At 33.7% G+C, this 20,403-nt stretch overlaps 1 protein-coding gene and 1 long non-coding RNA gene across 5 annotated transcripts in view; one reads left to right on the forward strand and one right to left on the reverse strand.

Moving 5' to 3' along the window:
• The window catches only part of LOC150107261 (uncharacterized), a 149,079-nt gene extending 143,733 nt beyond the window's left edge, over window positions 1-5,346 (forward strand). For all 4 annotated transcript variants that reach the window (XM_090391109.1, XM_090391110.1, XM_090391111.1 and 1 more), the window contains 2 exons: window positions 1,647-1,724; window positions 5,156-5,346. In XM_090391109.1, the coding sequence (XP_090247235.1) occupies window positions 1,647-1,724; window positions 5,156-5,259 (182 nt within the window). In that variant the 3' untranslated portion in view covers window positions 5,260-5,346. The remainder of the gene's footprint in view (window positions 1-1,646; window positions 1,725-5,155) is intronic.
• LOC150107262 (uncharacterized) lies at window positions 594-19,631 on the reverse strand. The gene is made up of 2 exons (XR_016548183.1): window positions 19,618-19,631; window positions 594-1,099 (listed from the first exon to the last, which is right to left on the reverse strand). It is a non-coding gene; the product is annotated as an uncharacterized LOC150107262 (long non-coding RNA).
• Between the last annotated feature and the right edge of the window lie 772 nt (window positions 19,632-20,403).

The following is a 20,403-nucleotide window of genomic DNA, read 5'->3' on the forward strand; positions in this document are numbered from 1 at the left end:
GTGTTATTAAGATGTTCTAGATTCTCAACTAATTTGCCTAGGTTCAGCAGCTGTTTAACAGAAGGAAGCACATCGAAAGTGCAATAAAAAAAACTTGCCAATTAAAATTGGCAAGTTTTTTTTATTGCACATGTATGACCAGAATTGCTATATGCCAACAAGCAGTGGAGACCAAAGTTGGTCTCCACTGCTTGTTGGCATATAGCAACTGCTACTTAAAGTTGTTGCAATAGTTAAAAATTACATAGAAATATTAATGTATGTATGCTTACAATGCAATGTGCTATTACTTGGGGTTACGTCTCAACACTTCCTATGGTAACATGAAAATCCATACTAGCTCATAGAGAAAGCATGTTTAGTGTTAATCCATATAGGATTCTATATGTAGGCCTGATTGCAAGCTACCAGTGTACCCTAATCTTGTCACAACCTTCATCTAAAACCTGTTCGGGTTTATGTCCCGTTTGATTGTGCATGGTAGGTATATAAGACTGTTACAAGCAATTCTGAAGTACTGCTCCTTTTCTCAGAAATCCCTTTATGGGATTTCCGTATACAGGATGTCTCAAAAAAAATGTATACACTTTGAATGATCATAAAGTAATATTTATTATATATAATACAGTTAAAATCGTAAAGTACACTCTTTCAAGTTGTCGACTGTTGCCAGTTTTGAAGTGTAAACTTATAGTGTGAGGGTGCCCCATCTTGTTGAAAATAAAAGTCCTCATCCTCAATTGCATTCTCTCGTCCAGGTGCTCTTCTTGGAATGTAACTTTTCCGATTACTGCATTTCAATATGCGATGGAAACTTGATTTTGATACTCCTCTCATGAGACACTTGTCGTACAGTCAACCTTTCTTCTGTTGCGGGCCTCGTAGCTGTTCGTGGTCTTCCTGAATGTTGCTTATGGACATTTTGAACAGTTTCAAATTTATCCCTAATTCGGGTGATAATCTCATAGGTGGATCTTTTTGAACTTTTCTTCTAAACTGTCTTTGTACTTCCATGTTTTCATACTTCCAGCATTTTAGGATAAATTTTCTTTCCTCAAAGCTTAGGCTGGTTTCAGCCATTATTTCAAATCCGTTAAACCTGCAAAATAAAAATAAAGTGTGTATACGTTTTAATATGAAAGTATAATAGTTGAAGGAGTAGAAATATAGTATTTATTATGAACTATGTAGTTCTAACTACACTTGTAGGAAATCTTACCCTCCACAACTTATTAACTAAAAAGTTGGATAAAGACAGTATAACAAACAAGGTGGAGAGGATATGGAACAGGGCAGTACTTTTGTTGGTAGTTCAGCTTTTGTAGGAACTTTATGGAAATAAAGAGATGGAAATTGATATTAGCATCTGAAATACTAGTTTTCTGGTTGATATGAAACATGGGAATATCATTTGAATAAAGTAATAACAAGGTTTTTAGATGGCATATAAAATTTACAGCTGAACAGAAGGTAACTCTTGTTTCTAGTGGATTAAAATATAACTGCTACTGTTTATGACAGCTACTTCATCATTGGAACTGGTTCCATTTATACCATATAATTTTTTTCAGTAGTTTCTAGATCTATGAAAAATTGTAATTTTACTTTAAAGAAAAAAAAATTTTTTTTTCTTTCTTTATTAACAGATGGAAATGATGAGCCAGGTTTACCTAAGTATATTTTGGCTTATGGCAACCGTAAAAGAGTAACATACAGAGATCTTGGTGAGTATACAAATTCTTTAATACCCTTAGCAGTAACTATAATTTACAAAGTAGATTGAGTCTGTCTGTAGTATATAATCTCAGATAACCACATAAGAGATTATCCCTCTTAAGTTGTGGGCTACAGAGTTAGTTGTTAGGAAATACCTGTATACATATGATATAATCTAATTATACTCTGAGCCTTGCTGGTCAAATGTTCTTAAGTTTCTGTTATATTTTTCTGAGCACATGTGAGTGACTTGCTAAGCAATTTTCTCCTGCCACTAACTTTGAGCGATTTGATTTTCCTATCCTTTCAGGTAGTGTTTCTCAAACTTCAGATATCTGCATACCTCTTTTTAAATTTTCATTATTACCAAGTATCCCCTAATTAATTAAAATTAAATATCTATTTTGATTCTCTAGAGATGTCAGATGACACTCTTATCAATTTCATTTGACCCAGATGCAATATCAAATGTTTTCTTGTTGCTCTGTTGGGGGTTTTATAAATCCACTCTTTAACCAATGATCCATATGCTTTCAAATAAATTATTTTTTGTTTGCCTAATGAAATACCTCTGAAAGCTAAAAAAAAATACTGTATTTACTCAAATATAACTTTTTTCCCAAAATTAAAACTAAAAAATCACGTTGCGAGATACGTGCGGGAATTTTCGGAAACTAGTTCTCAAAACACTGGTCTATAGCATTAAGGTGCTGTGCTTTGAAGTACCAGATGTCAACTAACTCTCAATCTCCAACGTTTAGTTCTTGTTTGTCTTTTTTTTTTCTTTCTTAAATGTCTGTGTTGAGGCTATGGTTCTCCTATGAGGTAACTATGTCCAATTTCAAATCTTCTGCATATACTTTTCTGATTTATTGTTAGAAAACAAATCAATAGACAAAGAAACTCAACTACTCTTCACACTTTTGGTGAGCATTGCACTGGTTTGTCAATATTTGGCAGGACCAGCCCTATCATTTAGACTAGGGTGCAAAACTTCAAGTTATGCTTTATTCATACTTTACTAAAATATCAAAATTAAATAGTGATATGATTTAGGTAGATTCTTTTTCCTTATCTATCACACTATTTAACTCTTGGTTCTTTTTTGTTCCTTACCTAAATGATTTGAACTTGCTATTTAAAATTCAGTTAAGATAAATATTTTAAAACGTTAAATTTTGGTATTTTATAAATGAATTATAACAGAATTTTCAAATAAAAAAAAAGCCTTATTAATGTAACCTGAAAGACAATTCCTTGTCATCACTGGCGGTGTCAGGTTATTTTGCACCCCTTATTTCATAAACTAAAATGTTTCTAATTGACATTAAACAAAATAAAATTAAGGGGTGCAAAATAACCTGACACCGCCAGTGATGACAAGGAATACAAAAGAAGAAATTTAGCACTTGAATATAACAATGAGCTTTATAAACTAGATGGAAAGAAACTTAAATTTGTTGGGATGGTTTTTTACACAAACCATTAAAGAGGAAAACTGAAATTTCTTTCTTTGAACTGTGGCCCTTTGGCTTTTTAATTCTGATAGAAAGGTTCTATTCACTGTGTTTTAAGGAAATTGAAGAGATATTTAGTCAAATTGCCATTGTTGCAGAACATAGTACAGCATGATGGAAGGTACTAATAATAGGTTAGTGATTTTGAAGGCAATCAACAGATGCAGTTGCAAAACTGCCTCAAATTTGGTTAGTTTTAACTTATTATTGGAATAATCTCTCATACATGTATACAGCACTGTGAAGCAGTTCATCTTTCACTATTATTGGAATAATCTCTCATACATGTATACAGCATTGTGAAGCAGTTCATCTTTCACAGCACATCTTGTGGTGGATATCCAAAACATGGTCAGCAAGTCCTGAATAACTGTAGTGTGGGAAACCAAATGCTGTGTTTGGAACTGATATTGACTAGATTTAAAAATCTTTAACATTAGTTCTCAGTATTTCATTAGGTATTGTTTTCCAGTCATGTACTCAAACACAAAACTTTAAATGCTACCTCTAAACCTTTTCCTACCCTGGAATATCCTATTCAGTGTACCTGTAACTGGATGTCCAACATTCAAACAATACAGTAAATTTAATAACTATGGTAAATGTGGCCTTTCTGATCATGAACGACACCTTTTTAATCTGTTCATTAGATTATCAATGTAAATTTAAGGTTTGAAATTTTAATCAACCATCCTACATAGGTTCCCAAAGGCCTAAAAATCCCAATTCATAGCCTTAATTACTGTATTTTCCAGTGTATAAGATGCACCCAAGAAATTTAATACAATTTTCTGGAAAAAAAACTTCCCAGGTTGAGTGCATGTGTATGAATCATTTTTGTTGAAATGGCAATGTCATTTTGCCGATTTCTTGCACCCATTTCAAAACTTCGGTCTCTAGTTCTGGCCACTTTGCAATTTTTCCAAGTTCCATGTGCTTTTCATTATGCAAATTGTACAAAATCTCCTTCTGACCTCCAAGTTCTAATCATTTTTTCTGTAGGCCCAAATGTCTTTCAGCTTCCCTATTCCCGTGTTCTTCATGTTTTACAACCTGCAATGTCATCTCTTTTTTTCCATCACTAAAATCTATGGGGAAATATCAAACCGAAAACATCAACTCAATACTGACAATGATCAGTAACTGATTACTCGACAAGATATTATGAAACTTGAATAGGGACTCCCCATTCTTAGCCAATGACGCGCTAGAAGTCACACATCAATTTGATTGCACCATTAACCACCTACAAAGATCTTGGAAGGGAGTGCATATGTCTTTGAAAAGAGGAACCAATCTTTACCTTCATTATATAAGACACATCCCATTTTTAAGATGAATTTTTAATAAGGTAAAAGTGTCTTATACGGTAATGACACATTAAATTATTGATTAGGCCACTGCTATATTAAAAGATGGGTTTTCTCCTCTGACCATGTTATTAAAAAACTTTGAAAGCCCCCCCCCCCCCCCTGCTTTTGGCCTAGCTGATCAACTCATTTACTCTTTGGCATATTGTTTGAATTCTCACATAGCTTGTTGCTGACCAGAATATGAAGGTTGAAAAATGAGGAAATTATTCTTAAATACAGTAGTATTCAAAACAATTGTTTTGGTTTTAGTCTAATGCTCTGGTGTCCAATCCTATTACTAGTAGTCAGAAAAGAGTTTGTGCCAGTATCACCAATGCATTACAATAATTAGCGATATTCTTTGCCTATACTTGTTTCAAAAAAAATAAATAAAAATCTGATATAGCAAATACATTTTATCCCAGCAACCACTACAGCAAATGTAAAAAGGTTTGGACACCATTGTTCTAATGAGAGGGAAGTTCCAAACTTCCATTTCATGAGACTAAAACCTTAAGTTATCAGGTGAAATATGCAGTAATTGCTTGATTTCTTAAAATTTTTTATTAGATGCATTTTTTGATCCAACTGAAGGAAGGAAAAGACAAGTCGAGCAAAATTTTGATGATCTGTTACGTGACTACAAAAGACAAAGAAAATATATGAGCCATTGAAATACTCAAGTCATTGTACATTTTGTAAATCAAATTGTAAATATGTTATTTTATGTAATTAAAGACTTATTTCTCAGATTTAATTTATCACGGCAGTTCTTAGTGATCCAGTCTTCTAACTTTCTAGAAAAAGTTTAATGACTTTCTCCCTATAGTAGTTTTGAAATTACACATAATTCATATTGGTAATAGTGGATATTACCAATATGAATTGGTAATCAAGTTCCAAAAATATCCTCATTTCTCTCCTGTCCCATACAATGTATGGGATAAGAGAGATGTTGCACCCATGCACAAGAGGTTGGTTGATCTACTAATGCACCTATAGTACATTAGTATTGTGTATGGTCAATGTTAATACCATCAATGCATTAATTTACATATTATGCAAGTTGACAGAAAAATGAAACACGGAAACATGAAAAATTTATTAGCGAAAAATTTTTGCCTACATCTAGCCATCCTCAGTATACATTAATAATAGAATAGTTTCTAAAAAAGTGCCACTATAGCATAGGACAATAGATGGTCAGTGAAATTCTCAATTATTTATAAAATTACACTATAAAAATGATTTCCCACAAAGAGGAAGGGCATCAGATCTCAAGTTCAGCTCAGGTTTTTTCAGTCTTTACATAAGTTCCCTACTATACTATATGAAAGCTTAATTTTTTTTCCTAAAAACTATTTAGTTGGGATAGCATTTCGACAAAATAGTACTGGATTAAGTTCTTCAAAACAGATGGCTGCAGATTTGCAAGACAGGAGCATGGGACACCTGAGTGAAAAAAGGAAGAATTGCTATATGTTCAGAAATCCCTTTAACATAACAGAGTGCAATCCAGGTATCTTCAAAAAAGATTCATTAAAACATTCAATTCTTGGTCTTTAGTAGAACAAATAGGAACAGAGGCTTTTAATTTTTTTGAATGAACTGAGAAAAAAAACTAGCTTTTGCTAGTTCTTTTTCTTCTCAACTAGAATGTAATAACCTTTCCATATTGCAAAATACCACTGCATCTGTGCCACTGTAGGAGAATTCTTTAAGGAGACATTTTAATCTTGAAATTGCTCCATGTAGTATTAGAAGTTTTTCCACTTGGTTATATTATAAATTAAAGATGCCAAGAAATTATATTCTTAGTCCTTTATGTAACAAAGTTTGCACAAAGTTACTTCACATCTTAAAGGGTGCAGAATGCTGTGCATTATGAGAAGGGCCACCATCCAGACCAGTTTTAACATTTATTAAGGTGTCAGCAATGGGAACCAAACCCAGAAGTGATACTAAGGTTGGGGCAATGCAGAAGTCATTTTCATGAACAAGTAGCCAGTAAAAGGTGTTATTTATTATTTTTATACAAGTTTACCTTGTATAAAAATAATAAATATTGGATGAGAGTTATACTATAAATTATATACCTTCTCATAATTCATAGTATTATACATGTCCATAGGGATGTGCTTTGCATTTTGGGATACTAAGGCAATTGATGTGAAGTCATTAGCTTCTATATATATATGTATATGAGTTGCCCCAGTCCTGAAAATACTTGACACAAACTATGTTTGCTTACACTTGGATAAAGGATTAAGTATATAATTTCTTGGTCTCTTTAATGTCTAATTAAATTAAAAATAAAAAACAGTCTCTAATTTTTCTCTCCATACAATGCTAGTCACATTCTGTTTCTAGTTTGTTCGTAGTTTCACACCTTATTACTAATACTCTGGATTAGAGAAAGATGTTGAAAGGTTCCCCACTTGGTTATAAATATGCCAACAATCCAAGTGTAAGCAAACTATTTGTGCATGAAGTAACTTCACGACTGGGCAACTCGTATATAGATGACTTGCCTTAGTATCGCATAATGCAATGGACATTTATAATGCTATGCATTATGGGAAGGATCACTACCCAGAGTATTTTAGTAATAAGGTATATGGAAATATGACTTTGCATTATGTCAACCTTGGTATTATCACTTACTGGTCCCACCAGTGAGACCCCAATATAAAGATAGAGAGAGATCAGTCTGGATAGTTCACTAAATAAATTAATGAACAAAAATAATAAAGCAACTTCTTTATATACACATACATATATATACATATATATACACACACACACTAGCCCGCATATATTATATATATTCTAATTTTTACAATTTTGTGGTTTAAGATCATGTTAGATCTGGGTGTTTAACTTTTACCCCCCCCCCCCCATAATATCTGTCAAAGGAATGTTTGTGAAAAGATACAAACATTCCTTTTGGCAGATAATATGGAATAAAACATTGGAATAATGATGTGAAAGAAAAATTTAGTGAAAATGAATCAGAAATTGCCAAAGCTGTCTTGGAATAATTCAGGAAATGTTTTGATAATGAAAGTTATGGCAAATTTGATATAGTATGAATTCAAAGTTATCAAGAAGCATTTTAGACTTGCGTCTTTCTGAAAAAAAAGAAAAAAACAATGAATGAGGGTTTAATGAAATGAATCTAATAAAAGGGAAATATATATTTCAAACCCCCATTAAAAAGAATTTCTATATAATTGCATAGTGTGTAGTAAGAAACAGTTCCATTTGGGAATATCCTTAAGATATATGAATTTCATCACCTGATACAAGATCACTATCTTCCTTTTTGTGCAACTAAAATGGCTTCAATTTAATCCTTTGTCTCTAGAGCAGGGTTTCCAGACTATGCATAATACTACAATGTACAGGTTAACAGCTTTTCAATGGGATTCACATAAAATTCACATACTAAATGTGAAAGCTGGTTAATGAAGGGAATTATATCAGCAACATGGCTTAAGATGTGATTGGTTTTGGTATTAAGCAATTGTAAACAGTTTGGCAAGAGTAAACATATGTGGAGCCATGAAAAGAGGTTTCCATGTAAATACGTCACGACTGTTGCATCAGGAGTCAGTGGATGGAATATTTATAAGTCTTGGGATAGAGATTTTAATGCTTATTCACTTAAAAATGTATCAAGTCATTGCAGTGCTGCCCAGATTAGAATAAGTGAATTATTTTTTCAAATATATCTAAAAGCATGCCAAAGATTCAAGAAAAGTAAAGACTAGAAGACAAACTACTTCTTCTGCAGCTTCTCCCACTTAAGTGGGGTCACTGCTGATGATGAGTCTCCTCCACATCCTCCTGTCTTGGGCTGTCACCACATCCAAATCCTCTTCTACCAGCTCCCTCCATCTCTTCTTTGGCCACACACACTTCCTCCTTCCTCACACATCCATCTGCACGACCCTTCTTCCCACATATTCGTCCTCCCTCCTCATCACATGACCAAACCATCTCAACCTTGCCTCCTGTACCTTCGCAACTTTCACTGTTCCCCTCACATAGTCATTTCTCAGACGATCCTTTCTGGTCACACCGCACATCCACCTAAGCATTCTCATCTCTGCTACTTCCATCTTGCTGATGTTATTTTTCCTCAGGGCCACAGTTTCTATAGCATATGTCATAGCTGGCCTCATAGATTTTGCCTTTCAGATTGATCGGCACCCTCTTATCGCATGACACTCCAGCCATCTCTCTCCAGTTCCTCCAACCCACTTCCTTCTCAGCTCCTGTAGAAGACAAACTAATAAGATAAAATGTTAAGTGTAGTTATAGGTCTTAGGCATACAGAGGATCAATGTAAAATCAGCAAGTTAATTCGATAGCCAATAAGCACAAAGGAGAGACCGAATGGAAGGAAAAAATAACAGTAGAAAAGTACTTGTGGTTCAGATGTTGGATTTGGTGATCGCTGGAGGTTGTGAGACTCCATATCAATTAGAGAAAAATTATGGAAGAAAAACTTAAATGATGGCAAGAAATAGTCAAATTACTGATAAATGATGGAGGTACGAGCTGGTAATTTTATTGCAAAAGAACTGTATACATGTCTGAATATAATAACAGCACAGATATAAAAGGAATTCTTAAGTGCCAGAACAGAAGCACTATCAATGGCAAACCTGGACGCCCCAGAAATGGAAAAATGTGATTTTTTTGATGGAGTCACATGGCTATTAATATCACTCTAATTTGGTAAGTAAATTTTATAACAACAGAACTGTGTCAAGGCTGGATAAATGGAAGGAGACCTCCATGTGGCCTTTTGAGGAATGTGGAAAACCAACCCAGGCTTCTGACCTGATGTCCAATCCTCACCTTCTCGCAGTGCACCCTGTTGGCTATCTAGAACAAACCCCAACTCAACATAAGAAGCATCGGTGGACATTACTGAAATGAAGACAAAAACAAGTAAGATCTTTCTAAGCAACAATAGAAGATGTTATATTCAGGCAATAACAATCAAGAAAAAGGAGTAGCTATAATATTAAACACATGAGGACAATCTTGAATGGGATATTATCAAAATGGGGAACTGGACAGGGACATTTGTGCTTCTGGTCCCACAAAAGGTTCTATTAAGGAAGAAGTGGCAGAATTTTTCAAGTCATTAGAGAAGGCAGCTAACAACAATAAAAGGAAATGTTCTTGTTGGAGATCTAAACAAAGTAAGAAATAATTACCACACAAGAATGTTTTGGGAAAATTTGGAGAAAAGAGCCAAGTTAATAATGGTAAGTACCTGCTAGATTTCTGCTCAGGACATGTTCCAACAAAAATGTGCACAAATTCATATGGAAAAGTTTCATTGACTGTTATTGTCAGCAGTGATGTTTTCCATCGGTTCAGGGCACAAGAGTGCAGACTCAAATACACAAACATTATTCAAGAAAAACAGTTTGAAAACAAGAACCAAACCTTGTAAAATGCAGTGGTGAAGTAATCTGCAAGGATAGAAAAATCAGAACTCCATGGTAGACTCAGGAAGTTAAAGAAAGCATAAAGTCCCTGACAACTAAGTCCACTTGTGCTCTTAGGGAATAGCAGCATACAGAGAAAAATAAGTGAAGAATTGTCTAAAATTAGAAAAACAAGTCATGTGATGACTTTAGTAAGAACATTAAAAAAATCAGGAAGTTGGTGAAATATTCTGGAGGCTATTGAAAAAGCTCAGAAATGGAGGAAAGAGTACTGTAAAAGGAATTAGAGATGACAATGAGGACATGAAAACTGAAGATATTCTTGATGTACAGAGTAATTACTTTGGATGATTGCTAAATGAAACAAGTAGTGATAGCATGGTGGTAGAAAACTCCCAACAAAAATGCAGCCATGAATACATCTGTACTTTAAGTAGAAAATGCTAGTTACATTTACACTGATTCAGTCAGCATTTTTTTCATCAGAGGTCAGGGCAGTAGTATTAATGGATGACCAACATGTAGCTTGTAGAGCAGCTTGTTTCCTTATATACTCCAGGTGACCTTAATGTGAAGGTCGAAACAGTGATTATTTTGGTTTATATTAAACTGAAGTTTAACATGGTAGCTGTTTCCATAATTTTTATAATGAATCCTGCACTCATAGTCCCCATCTATAAAAAAAGGGAATAAAGCTGAACATGAGAGAAAGAGGAATTTCTGTACTCAGTGTTCCTAATAAGATTTATGAAAGTATTCTTGAGAAATTGGCAAAAAAAAAATTATGGAGAAGCTGAGAAAAACAAGCTGAGTTCAGGCCAAACAGATGTCAGGATCAGATTTTTACTTGAAGTTGAGAAATCATGGGAATATAACAAGGATCCATACAAGTTTTGACATCTGGAAAAGGCAATACACTGTCTCCATCCAATTGCAAATCGGCATAGATTTATGTATACCAGTGTTCAAAATCAATTTTAACTTATGGATCTGAGAACTAGGTTAAAAATAATAAAAAACTTGATCAAAAGACTGGAGACCACATGAAAGTCCCACGAAAGATTAGGAGACTGAACAGATGGCATCAGTGGCAGTATTATATTAAAAATGAGGATATTATGAAAGAACCCCCATTGTTAACATCCAGGAAAGTGTTAGTATTGCCAATCTCAGGTGCTATGGACACTCGAACAGAAAGGAAAGAAAAGGTTAGCTAAGCAAATGTTCTTTGCCAGGATGGCAGAAAAAAGACCAAGATTGAAACAGTAAAAGGTGCCATACAGAAATATAAGATCTGATAATATTGGAATACTGCCAGATAATAGACTAATCTAGAGGAAAATTCTTGATAGGAAGTTAGTAATGAAGTTGTCTAGAATCAGAATTGATGGTAAATGTGAAGATGAAATTAAAAGGACAGTCATGTGAAAGAAAGAAATGTCAAACCTGACAAAAATTATGAAAGGTAGGTGTAGAGGTGTCACATCCATACATCACTAATGATATTTCCATTGGTGATGTATGTATGTGAAAGCTGGATTATTAAGAAGAAAGACAGCAAATTGATTCATTTGAATTATGGGTGTGGAGGAGACTTAAGAATCCCACAGACTGCAAGAATGACCAATAAGGTTTTAGAAAATATAAAGATAGAATGCTCCTTGGATGCGATGATTGCTAAACAGATGACATACTTTTGTCACATTAATCGAGCTGATGAATCATTGGAGAAGGTAGTTGAGGGAATGAAAAGAGGAAGACAACAAAAAGTTGTATGGACAACATAAAAAAACTTGCCAACTTGAACTTACAATTACTGAAAGGACCAGAGGCCAATTGGGATGGAAAGCCTTTGTTCACAGGATTACCAATAGTCAAAAATGTCTGGATAGCACACAACAAACTGTCATAAGAGCCTGTACACCTCCTGAAGGTCTATGTCAGGAATTTTATGATAGCAGAACTGGACAATTTTTTCTTGCAGCATGTGATATAATAGTGGACCCACTTGGCAAGCTTCTTACTATGAAATGTCCAAAAAAATAAAGTTCCATAGTGTAAATAATTTTTATATAGATAAAACCTTGTTTGTTAGAAGATTAGGTAGTTTCAGTACTTCATACAGTAAATGATACCCGTATTGGTTAGTACACAATTTAAATTGGACCTGAATATACACAGGTACCCCGATTTTCTGGCAACAGATGGCATGGCACCTCCTTTAGTTCAGACAAAATACAGGGTCATAGAAGTAAAACCACCAGGAGGCATATACTTATGATAAACTGATTGAGATCAGTATATAACTGAAACTAAAATTTATGAGCACACTTTAAATTCCTCCAACTGCACAGAAGAAAAGTAAATGTCTTGAGTGAAAAATTTGCTGAGAAGAAATCTTTCACTCAAGCAAATAGTCTATTTTCTAAGAAGCCATGTTGTCAAACCATATCAAATGCCCTGAAATGTCAGATATAACAGCAGTACTCCAAGCCTTTCCATGCATTAGTCCAGAGGCAGGTGATGAAAAATCTGCTGTGGATCTTGGAAGGAGAAATCTGTGCCACCAATTATTTCTCCAGGCATCAAAAAAGTTTTGGAGTAAGAAGGACAATGTGAGGTAACTAGCAGAAAATTAATTCCATATGGGAATTTCCTCACTTTTAACAAGTTGGGTTCTACAAATAATGTTGTTCGACCCACTGTTTAGTTGAGGAATAGATCATATTTCATGAGCTATATACAACCTTCAAGGAGAGAAGATTGATGTAGCCATAATTATAAAAGGCATTTCTGATAAACAAATGACTTTCACTAATACAAACTGCCAAAAAAAAAAAAAAAAAAAAAAAAAAAAAAAAAAAAAAAAAAAAAAAAAACACCCAAAGCTCCACACTAAATGAAATTCACTATACTAACATGTATAAGAGATTGCCTGCTAAAGCAGAATTAGTAAGCTCTGGCTAGCTAGAAGTCATGGAAAGAAGCAATTTGGATGAATTGAATGATACATTATATATATAAAGGGGAAGAGAGAGAGAGAAAGAAAAACTATTTTTGCCATTTATGAGGAGGAGACTCCAAAATCTTGACAGTAGGCAGTCCACTGCTGATTTAAATTAGGCAGTGTAGAAGTGCTTTGGCATTCCTTAAATAACCTAACCTAGTTTCTGGTCAAAATACCTGCAATAATCAAAACCATTTACTCTTGTAAATACATACATAATAAACTCATAATTGCCATTAAAAACTCATTAGTAACTTTGCTATGCAATAAACAGAAAACTTGTATTTTGCCTTATGTACATATCTTTTAAATTCTTGATGTGCATCTTCATTTAATTGAAGGAACCCACATCACACCAATCAGACAATGCTATAAAAATAAAAGCAATTAATGTTTAAAAGTGTGACAGCATTTTTATTGGATTTATTTATTTTTTCATGCGTCTGTACAAATTTAGTATTCTGTCTCAACCCTATTTTTCCTATAAGCCCTGTTATTTTCCTTGCCAAAATCTCATAACATGACTTAGGAATACACATTCTGTGTTATAGGAGAAACTACTGCCCAACTAAAGCAACCAAGGCTTTATATATATGGGGCCAGTGTGTGTGTACACATATTTGCAAATGACTGGTGCTTCAGAGCGATTTGAATAAAATGATTATGTTGGCTGAAAAGTGGGAATACCAATCTAACACCAGTGAATGCAATATTTTGCATCTCAAAATTGTATCCAATATGATATATTGGAGGCATCTTTGGGTATTGGTGGATAGAGAATTGAAGTTTAAGAGACATTGCAAAAGTGACAAAACAGTATAATAAAATGTCAGTATATATTAAGAATACTGACAAGTAGGGAAGGATGTGGTCATTCTGCTGTACAAGGCTGTTTAGACCACATCTGGACTACTGCACACCAATTTGGTCACCTGCATTCCTAGGTGAGAAGCAAGCTGCGGAAAGAGAATTGTTAAGAGGTGCTTATCAAATAGATAACCAGGATATTTTTCAAAGGGCTGAATGATTTTTTTTTTTTAATGGCACAAAGACAAAGATCACGCTGTGTCAGGTCACATGACCACAGACCGATTTAAAAAAAAAACATGCATGCAGAATTGATTTTAAACACTCAAAATTACTTCTCAGATACTGTAAACAAATTCAACACAATATGCACAATTAAAACCAAGAAACATGCTTTTTCAGCTCGGAAGGTTGAATAAAATTACTAAAGCAGAACTGCACATTGGGTATTGCACTAAAATATCAGTACTATTAGATTTTTGGTGGATCAGTATGGTAATGGTCCATTCTAAGAAGGTCATTCAAGTTTCTCACCAAGTTACGTTTAGGTTTCCAGTTTCTTATGCAATTCACTGTGCTGAATATTCATACAATGAAGTTCACACCAGTACTGAATTCATTGCTTCACTAAAGAGATGGTAACTTCATAACAGAAATTCAAACCTGAAAAAGATTTAAACTCTGCCAAAAGTAAAAAAAAAAATATTTTAACATAGCATCTATTAAAGCTATGACCATAACTTCATTGGAACAAAATCCACTGTTTTAAACAAACTGATGCCTCAGTTCATTTTGTTCATATTGCTGCCAATAGAAAGCCACAAATGAATAATTCTGCACCTGAAAGAAGGTTAATGTAGACCAGTAATATCTCTTTAAAAATTCATGAATCATTCATTGACTAAAAACAAAAATATGAATAGTACTCTCCATGTGAATAGTACTCCCATTTTCCAATTAATAGGTCATAGATTCAAATCTCATTATGGGGAATGTCAAAAGTGAAAGATGAATTTTCTCATCTAGCGTGAGATCAGATGTGGCTTGAAAAGATTCCAAGTATCTCTAGAACATAGCTGGGTTACCCAGTCCTTATCCCTACCCACCGTATTAATATATTAAAGGTTAAAGCCTTTTGTAGGTAGAAATATTCAGTTTTCAGTATGTTATTACAATGGAAAGTTTACCATACTCAAATTTTCTTTATGATAGCAGTGTCTGTGGGTCATTTCATTGCTAAAGGAGTGAATTTTGTTTTCTACAAGGAGTCAACCCAAAGCAATTCATACATCACGTATATACAAATAATTTTTCACCTATGATAGAAGTAATCATTATAGTTCAAAAGCCAATAACATACTTAACTCCCTCAATGTCTTGACAAGCATTTGTAATAACACCACCATAAGCTCATACAGATATCCATGGAGTTTCAACATGCACACACACACACTGCCAGAATCCTAAGCACAGCAGATAAATTAAATAACTTTCATTTTCTTTTATTAAGTATTGTCAAGAAGCTACTAAGTCTATATTAAAAAATCTCACTCATTGCAATTAAGGTGTCTCAGTTCTAGTAAGGTGATTCTTGGCATTCCATGCTGTTGCTCATACTATTTTTTTTTTTTTTTTTTTTTTTAAACTTTACAGATTAAACAACTGCTATCAGTGCAGAACAGATCATTCCCCTCGAAATTTTAAATTTTCATAACAATCAATCTTATCTCTAGACTATGAAAGAATCATTTTTTTCATGCTCTGGATTTTTGTCAAGTCATCATCATCATCATGAATCATAGGCTCACTGCCCATTGATGTCTGATGCCTGTTTCACTATCTTCCACCTTTCTTTGTCCATTGCAGTGTCGCAGTTTTTGTACACCCATTCCACACCAGTCTTTTATATCGTCTATCCATTATCTGTATGGTCTACCTCTTCTGTTTAAACCATCCAAAATACCAAACATAAATGTCTATCTTCCGGTCCTCACTCATTCTACAGATGTGTCCAAACAATTGCAGCTTCCGTTTTATAATCTTCTGCATTAGATTCTGTTTTGGTTGTATCTTCTGATAGAGCTCTTCATTGGTGATTTTCTGTATCCTATTCTTAGAATCTTCCTCTAACAAGTTCTTTCAAATGACAAAATTCTTTTTCTTGATTCCTTATTTATTACCCACGTTTCAGATCTGATGATTTTTGTCAGGTACCAAACTTTAACTACACTCTTTGAAATTTCAGCATTTCTGAAGTTACCCCTAAGTGGATGATTTATTGTGCACTAATAACTCACGGTGTACCTGAACTCAATAGGATACAGAAAATAAATACAGAAACATTTTGAGGGGAGAAAAACTAATCTGGATGAATCACTGATTCAGTAACAAAGAAAATTATTACATGACACCTCCAAGGAGTCCAAAGACTCAGAGGGAGGGCATTCACCCTAAAACTCTCCATCTCCACCACTCAAAATCCACCAACTACAGCAAGCCATATCATCTACACAAACGCCATCTGCTGCGCACAACCACCACTAGTGGTTGTTCACAGACGATTACAAACATCCATGCTCACAGCAGGGTTCAAACCCTCAGCCTTGGCTGGAGAGCAGATATGCTAACCACTAGGCCAACCAGGCCAAAAATACCTTTAAAAGAAAACAAAATAGAAATTTTAATTGAATATCTAACTGGGTTGCTGTTCTTAATCTGTGAGACAACCCCCACCCACAGGAAAAGAGATAGTGGAGGGGGGATTCCAAGATCGCCATGTTGTGCATCATAGGAGGGGGGGGGGGTCAATGGTACAAACCATTTGACTTGATACTAAAAGGCATTGTTTGTTTGAAGAAACTTCTGGCAATGGAGAAGACTGACAATTTTCACACGAAATTTTTTTGACAGAAAGTACTAGTAGCTGAAGTGCTATCTATACTCTAATTAATGCAGCTCTCATATAAAAAGCCAATGCTCCTAAACATGTTATTAAAATACATTAAATGACAAGATCATAAATCTTGTCATTTAATGCATAAATCCCATGAATCATAAATCCACTGTCCATTACGTCACTATAGATTAAAAAAAAAACCTAGTTAACACCCTAAAGATCAAAACTAGTATATGTAACTTAATGCTGCTGCACTATCCAGTTAAACTGCATAAAATTTCCTACACTCACATACAAAATAAAGCATGTATGAATTACATTTGCTAAATATCAACAAGGCTAGATGAGAATTAAGACTGCTGAACGACTGCAATGTCTCAGTTATTTTGCCTTACCTCAATGTATCATATATCTCACCATAAAAGTTACAGCATCAGCAGCAAGTATCTCGCAGGTTACAAGTTAACAAAAAGCTTCACTATTCTGTGCCCAGAATAAACTTCTAAACTCGCTCGGTGATGCATATATAAAGCAACATTAATGCAATGACCAGAATATTTTTTGATGTTACAAATCAGAGAACAAACTGATTGACCTGATAATTGGAAAAGAAAAAACTGAAAAGAAACAATTCAGTTTAGCATTAATGACAGGCTGGTTTGCTGAGAGTGGATGGAATTCCCATTTAGAAAAATCCTACTGTGATATAACTGGGAGACAAAAAAAAATGTCACCTGTCTAAAACCATCTAAATGGTTGCCTGGCAATGCTTTTTTGGTGTACAGAAAGTAAACTGGTTTACTTAGCTGATATACTATATGTATAACACAACATTACATACAACCCCGGCAAAAAGTATCCGATCAGCCACTATAATACTAACATCGTATGTATATTACTATGCATTTATTTTTCTTCAACAAAAAAATTTTCTTCAAATTTAACAGTTATGAATATAAATATTGTTAAAAATGATATAAAATTTATTATAAAAAATATTTTAGTTTTAATCAGAAATTAGATGAATGAAAAATCAAACACTGAAGAAAAAAAGTATGTCATCATTCTTTGATTGGGAGATATATATCGGATCACCAAACTCAGTATTTTGTAGTTCCTCCTTTAGCCCGAATGATGGCTTTATCCTTCATGGCATGGACTCAATAAGCTTTTGACAGTTGGTTGGCAGAATCTCACTCCAACTTTCCATGATTGCTTCACGTAATTCGATGACATGTGGGCATTTTGGTGTCGATTTTTCACTTTAAAATATTCCAAACATTTTTGATCAGATTAAGATCCAGGCTATTTGAAGATAGTTTTAACTGGAGTGTTTCCATTGTTTCACAGATAGTTCTTGATTTGTCTGCTGTGGTAACAAGACATATTATCATCTTGAAAAATTAAGTCATTGGAATTCTAGAGCCATTTTTCAATACCAGGAAACAAAAAATGTCCTAAAATTTCTTCATAGACTTTGGACTTGACTGTACGTAACAAGGTACATAGTTTTTCAACACCTTGTAATGTCATGCAACCCCAAATGGTAAAAGAGGGCGAAAATTTAGCCTTGGTATTAATGCACTCAAAGAACTTTTCACCAACTCTTCTCCCAAAAGTACTGTTAGCACCAGTTCCAAGGCAAATTCGAGATTAGTCATTAAAAATGCCTTTTTTCCCCCAGTCATGAAATTCACAATTTACATGATTTTTTACATGGAAATGCACTTTTTTTGTGTGTTGCTTTATATTAATTGAATATATTAAAATAGGTTTTGTTTTTGCTTTGCAAAAGTGAAATCCTTGACCATTCAGTCGATTTTTCATATTGTGCAATCACTTACCTTCACTCTGTATTTTGACCATGCAGCATTAAATTGTTGAATGATGCATGGTTTTCACAAGTTCATCCGTGGCGTGTGGACATTTTCCGGTTTTTTTACGCTATTAGTCGAACGATATTTTATCCAAATGTCGCATAGAGTACTTTGAGCACATTTTGTAGTAATCTAGCTACTTGCCTTTGAGGCATCCGTCTTTCAGATATTCAATCAGTTTTTTTTTTTTTTTTTAAATCGCTGGAAAGTTCTTTCACAAGAGCTACCCCTTAATACTACAGAAAGAATTCAGATTTCACAAACACGATTCTGCTCCTTATAAACGTTTTCTCTATGCTTTACTTGCACAGACAATTGTAGATTTGCATATTAGGGAATGATAAGCGTTTGTTTCCTCAACGATCGCTTACTTTTTTTCTAACACAGATAATTTATTTTCTTCAAATTAACTTTTAAATCTTTGAATCGTACATAAATTTTTCATTTCTTTTATACTTTAAAGTGAGCTATTTAATTTCTTGAATTCTAAAACGTTCGTATGTTAAACTTTCCAAGAAATATACGAGGATTGCAGTTGTCGCAGTGATAAACAACAACGATAAACATTAATCGGATACTTTTTGCTAGGGATTGTAATCAAGTAAGGTTGCTCCAAAAGACCACCCTTTCAGATATATGTTAGGGTGCGGTCGCGTTGGGCTATCGGCACAAAAACAAAGAGATTAGAAACATCTCATCTCAATAAAAATTTTCAGTTACTTATCACCAATGCTTCTTATAATTAAAGATGTTCTTGAAAATACTAGTGATTTTTTCAACAAAACCCAAGCCTTTCTTAGACCTTAATCGTACATTATATATATATATATATATTATATATATAACTAAATAACTAGCACCAATGTAAAAATGACCGTACTTCGATATTTAAATATATATATCTGATTTTATTAGTATACTAATAATACATGATCTTTGATTAAATTTTGTATTAAATAAATAAACACACATACCCAACGTTACACAACAAAGCCACCTGAACAGCAGTAAACAACAAAATGAAGTAGAGTCGTAAATAGAACAATGCGCCATCTAAAGTATTTCAATGATACACTAACGTCACAAACACTCATGCAAAACTAAAAATAAATTAAAATAAATAATAATCAAATAAATACACTATATTTTATTTATTTATTACATTTGATTTAAATATACATTCGAATAACTTGAATTACGACTCTATGAATTACCCGTACAAATAATAATAACTTTTACATTTTACGGAATAGATACAAAAGAGAAAACGATTAGTATTATAATAATTATTTCTATATTCAATGAACAGAGAACACAGTCAAAGAGTAACAAGAAACATGAACCTGAATAATGAAATCTTCGGAAAACAAAGGTGTTGAATTCGAACCTTCTAAAGGCCTAACAATCGACTACACATCGTTCTAAAATATAAAATGTCCCTAAAAGTGCCATTTTCTGAAGTTGAGATGGTGTTATATTTAAGAGGCTAAACTTTTCCAAATGTTTTATAAATGTTCTTGGTATTTCTTCTAGCTTGGTATGCATTCCTACGTGAATTGGAACTGTTGTTGAATTCATGTTGTAAAATCATTGAATTTAATCTCTAAATTTATATAATTGGTCAGTTTACCACGCACTTTGTTCTTCTACTCTAGTCTGGCATATTATGATCAAGATGTCTGTGACTGAATTTTAAATCCCATATTATTATTATTATTAGGAGTGAAGAGACTCATCATTGAAGGCACACACTGTTACAC

Source organism: Typopeltis vanoorti, chromosome 4, assembly GCF_054136105.1.
Source record: "Typopeltis vanoorti isolate ZY-2024b chromosome 4, IOZ_Tvanoo_1.0, whole genome shotgun sequence".
NCBI lineage: Eukaryota > Metazoa > Arthropoda > Arachnida > Uropygi > Thelyphonidae > Typopeltis > Typopeltis vanoorti.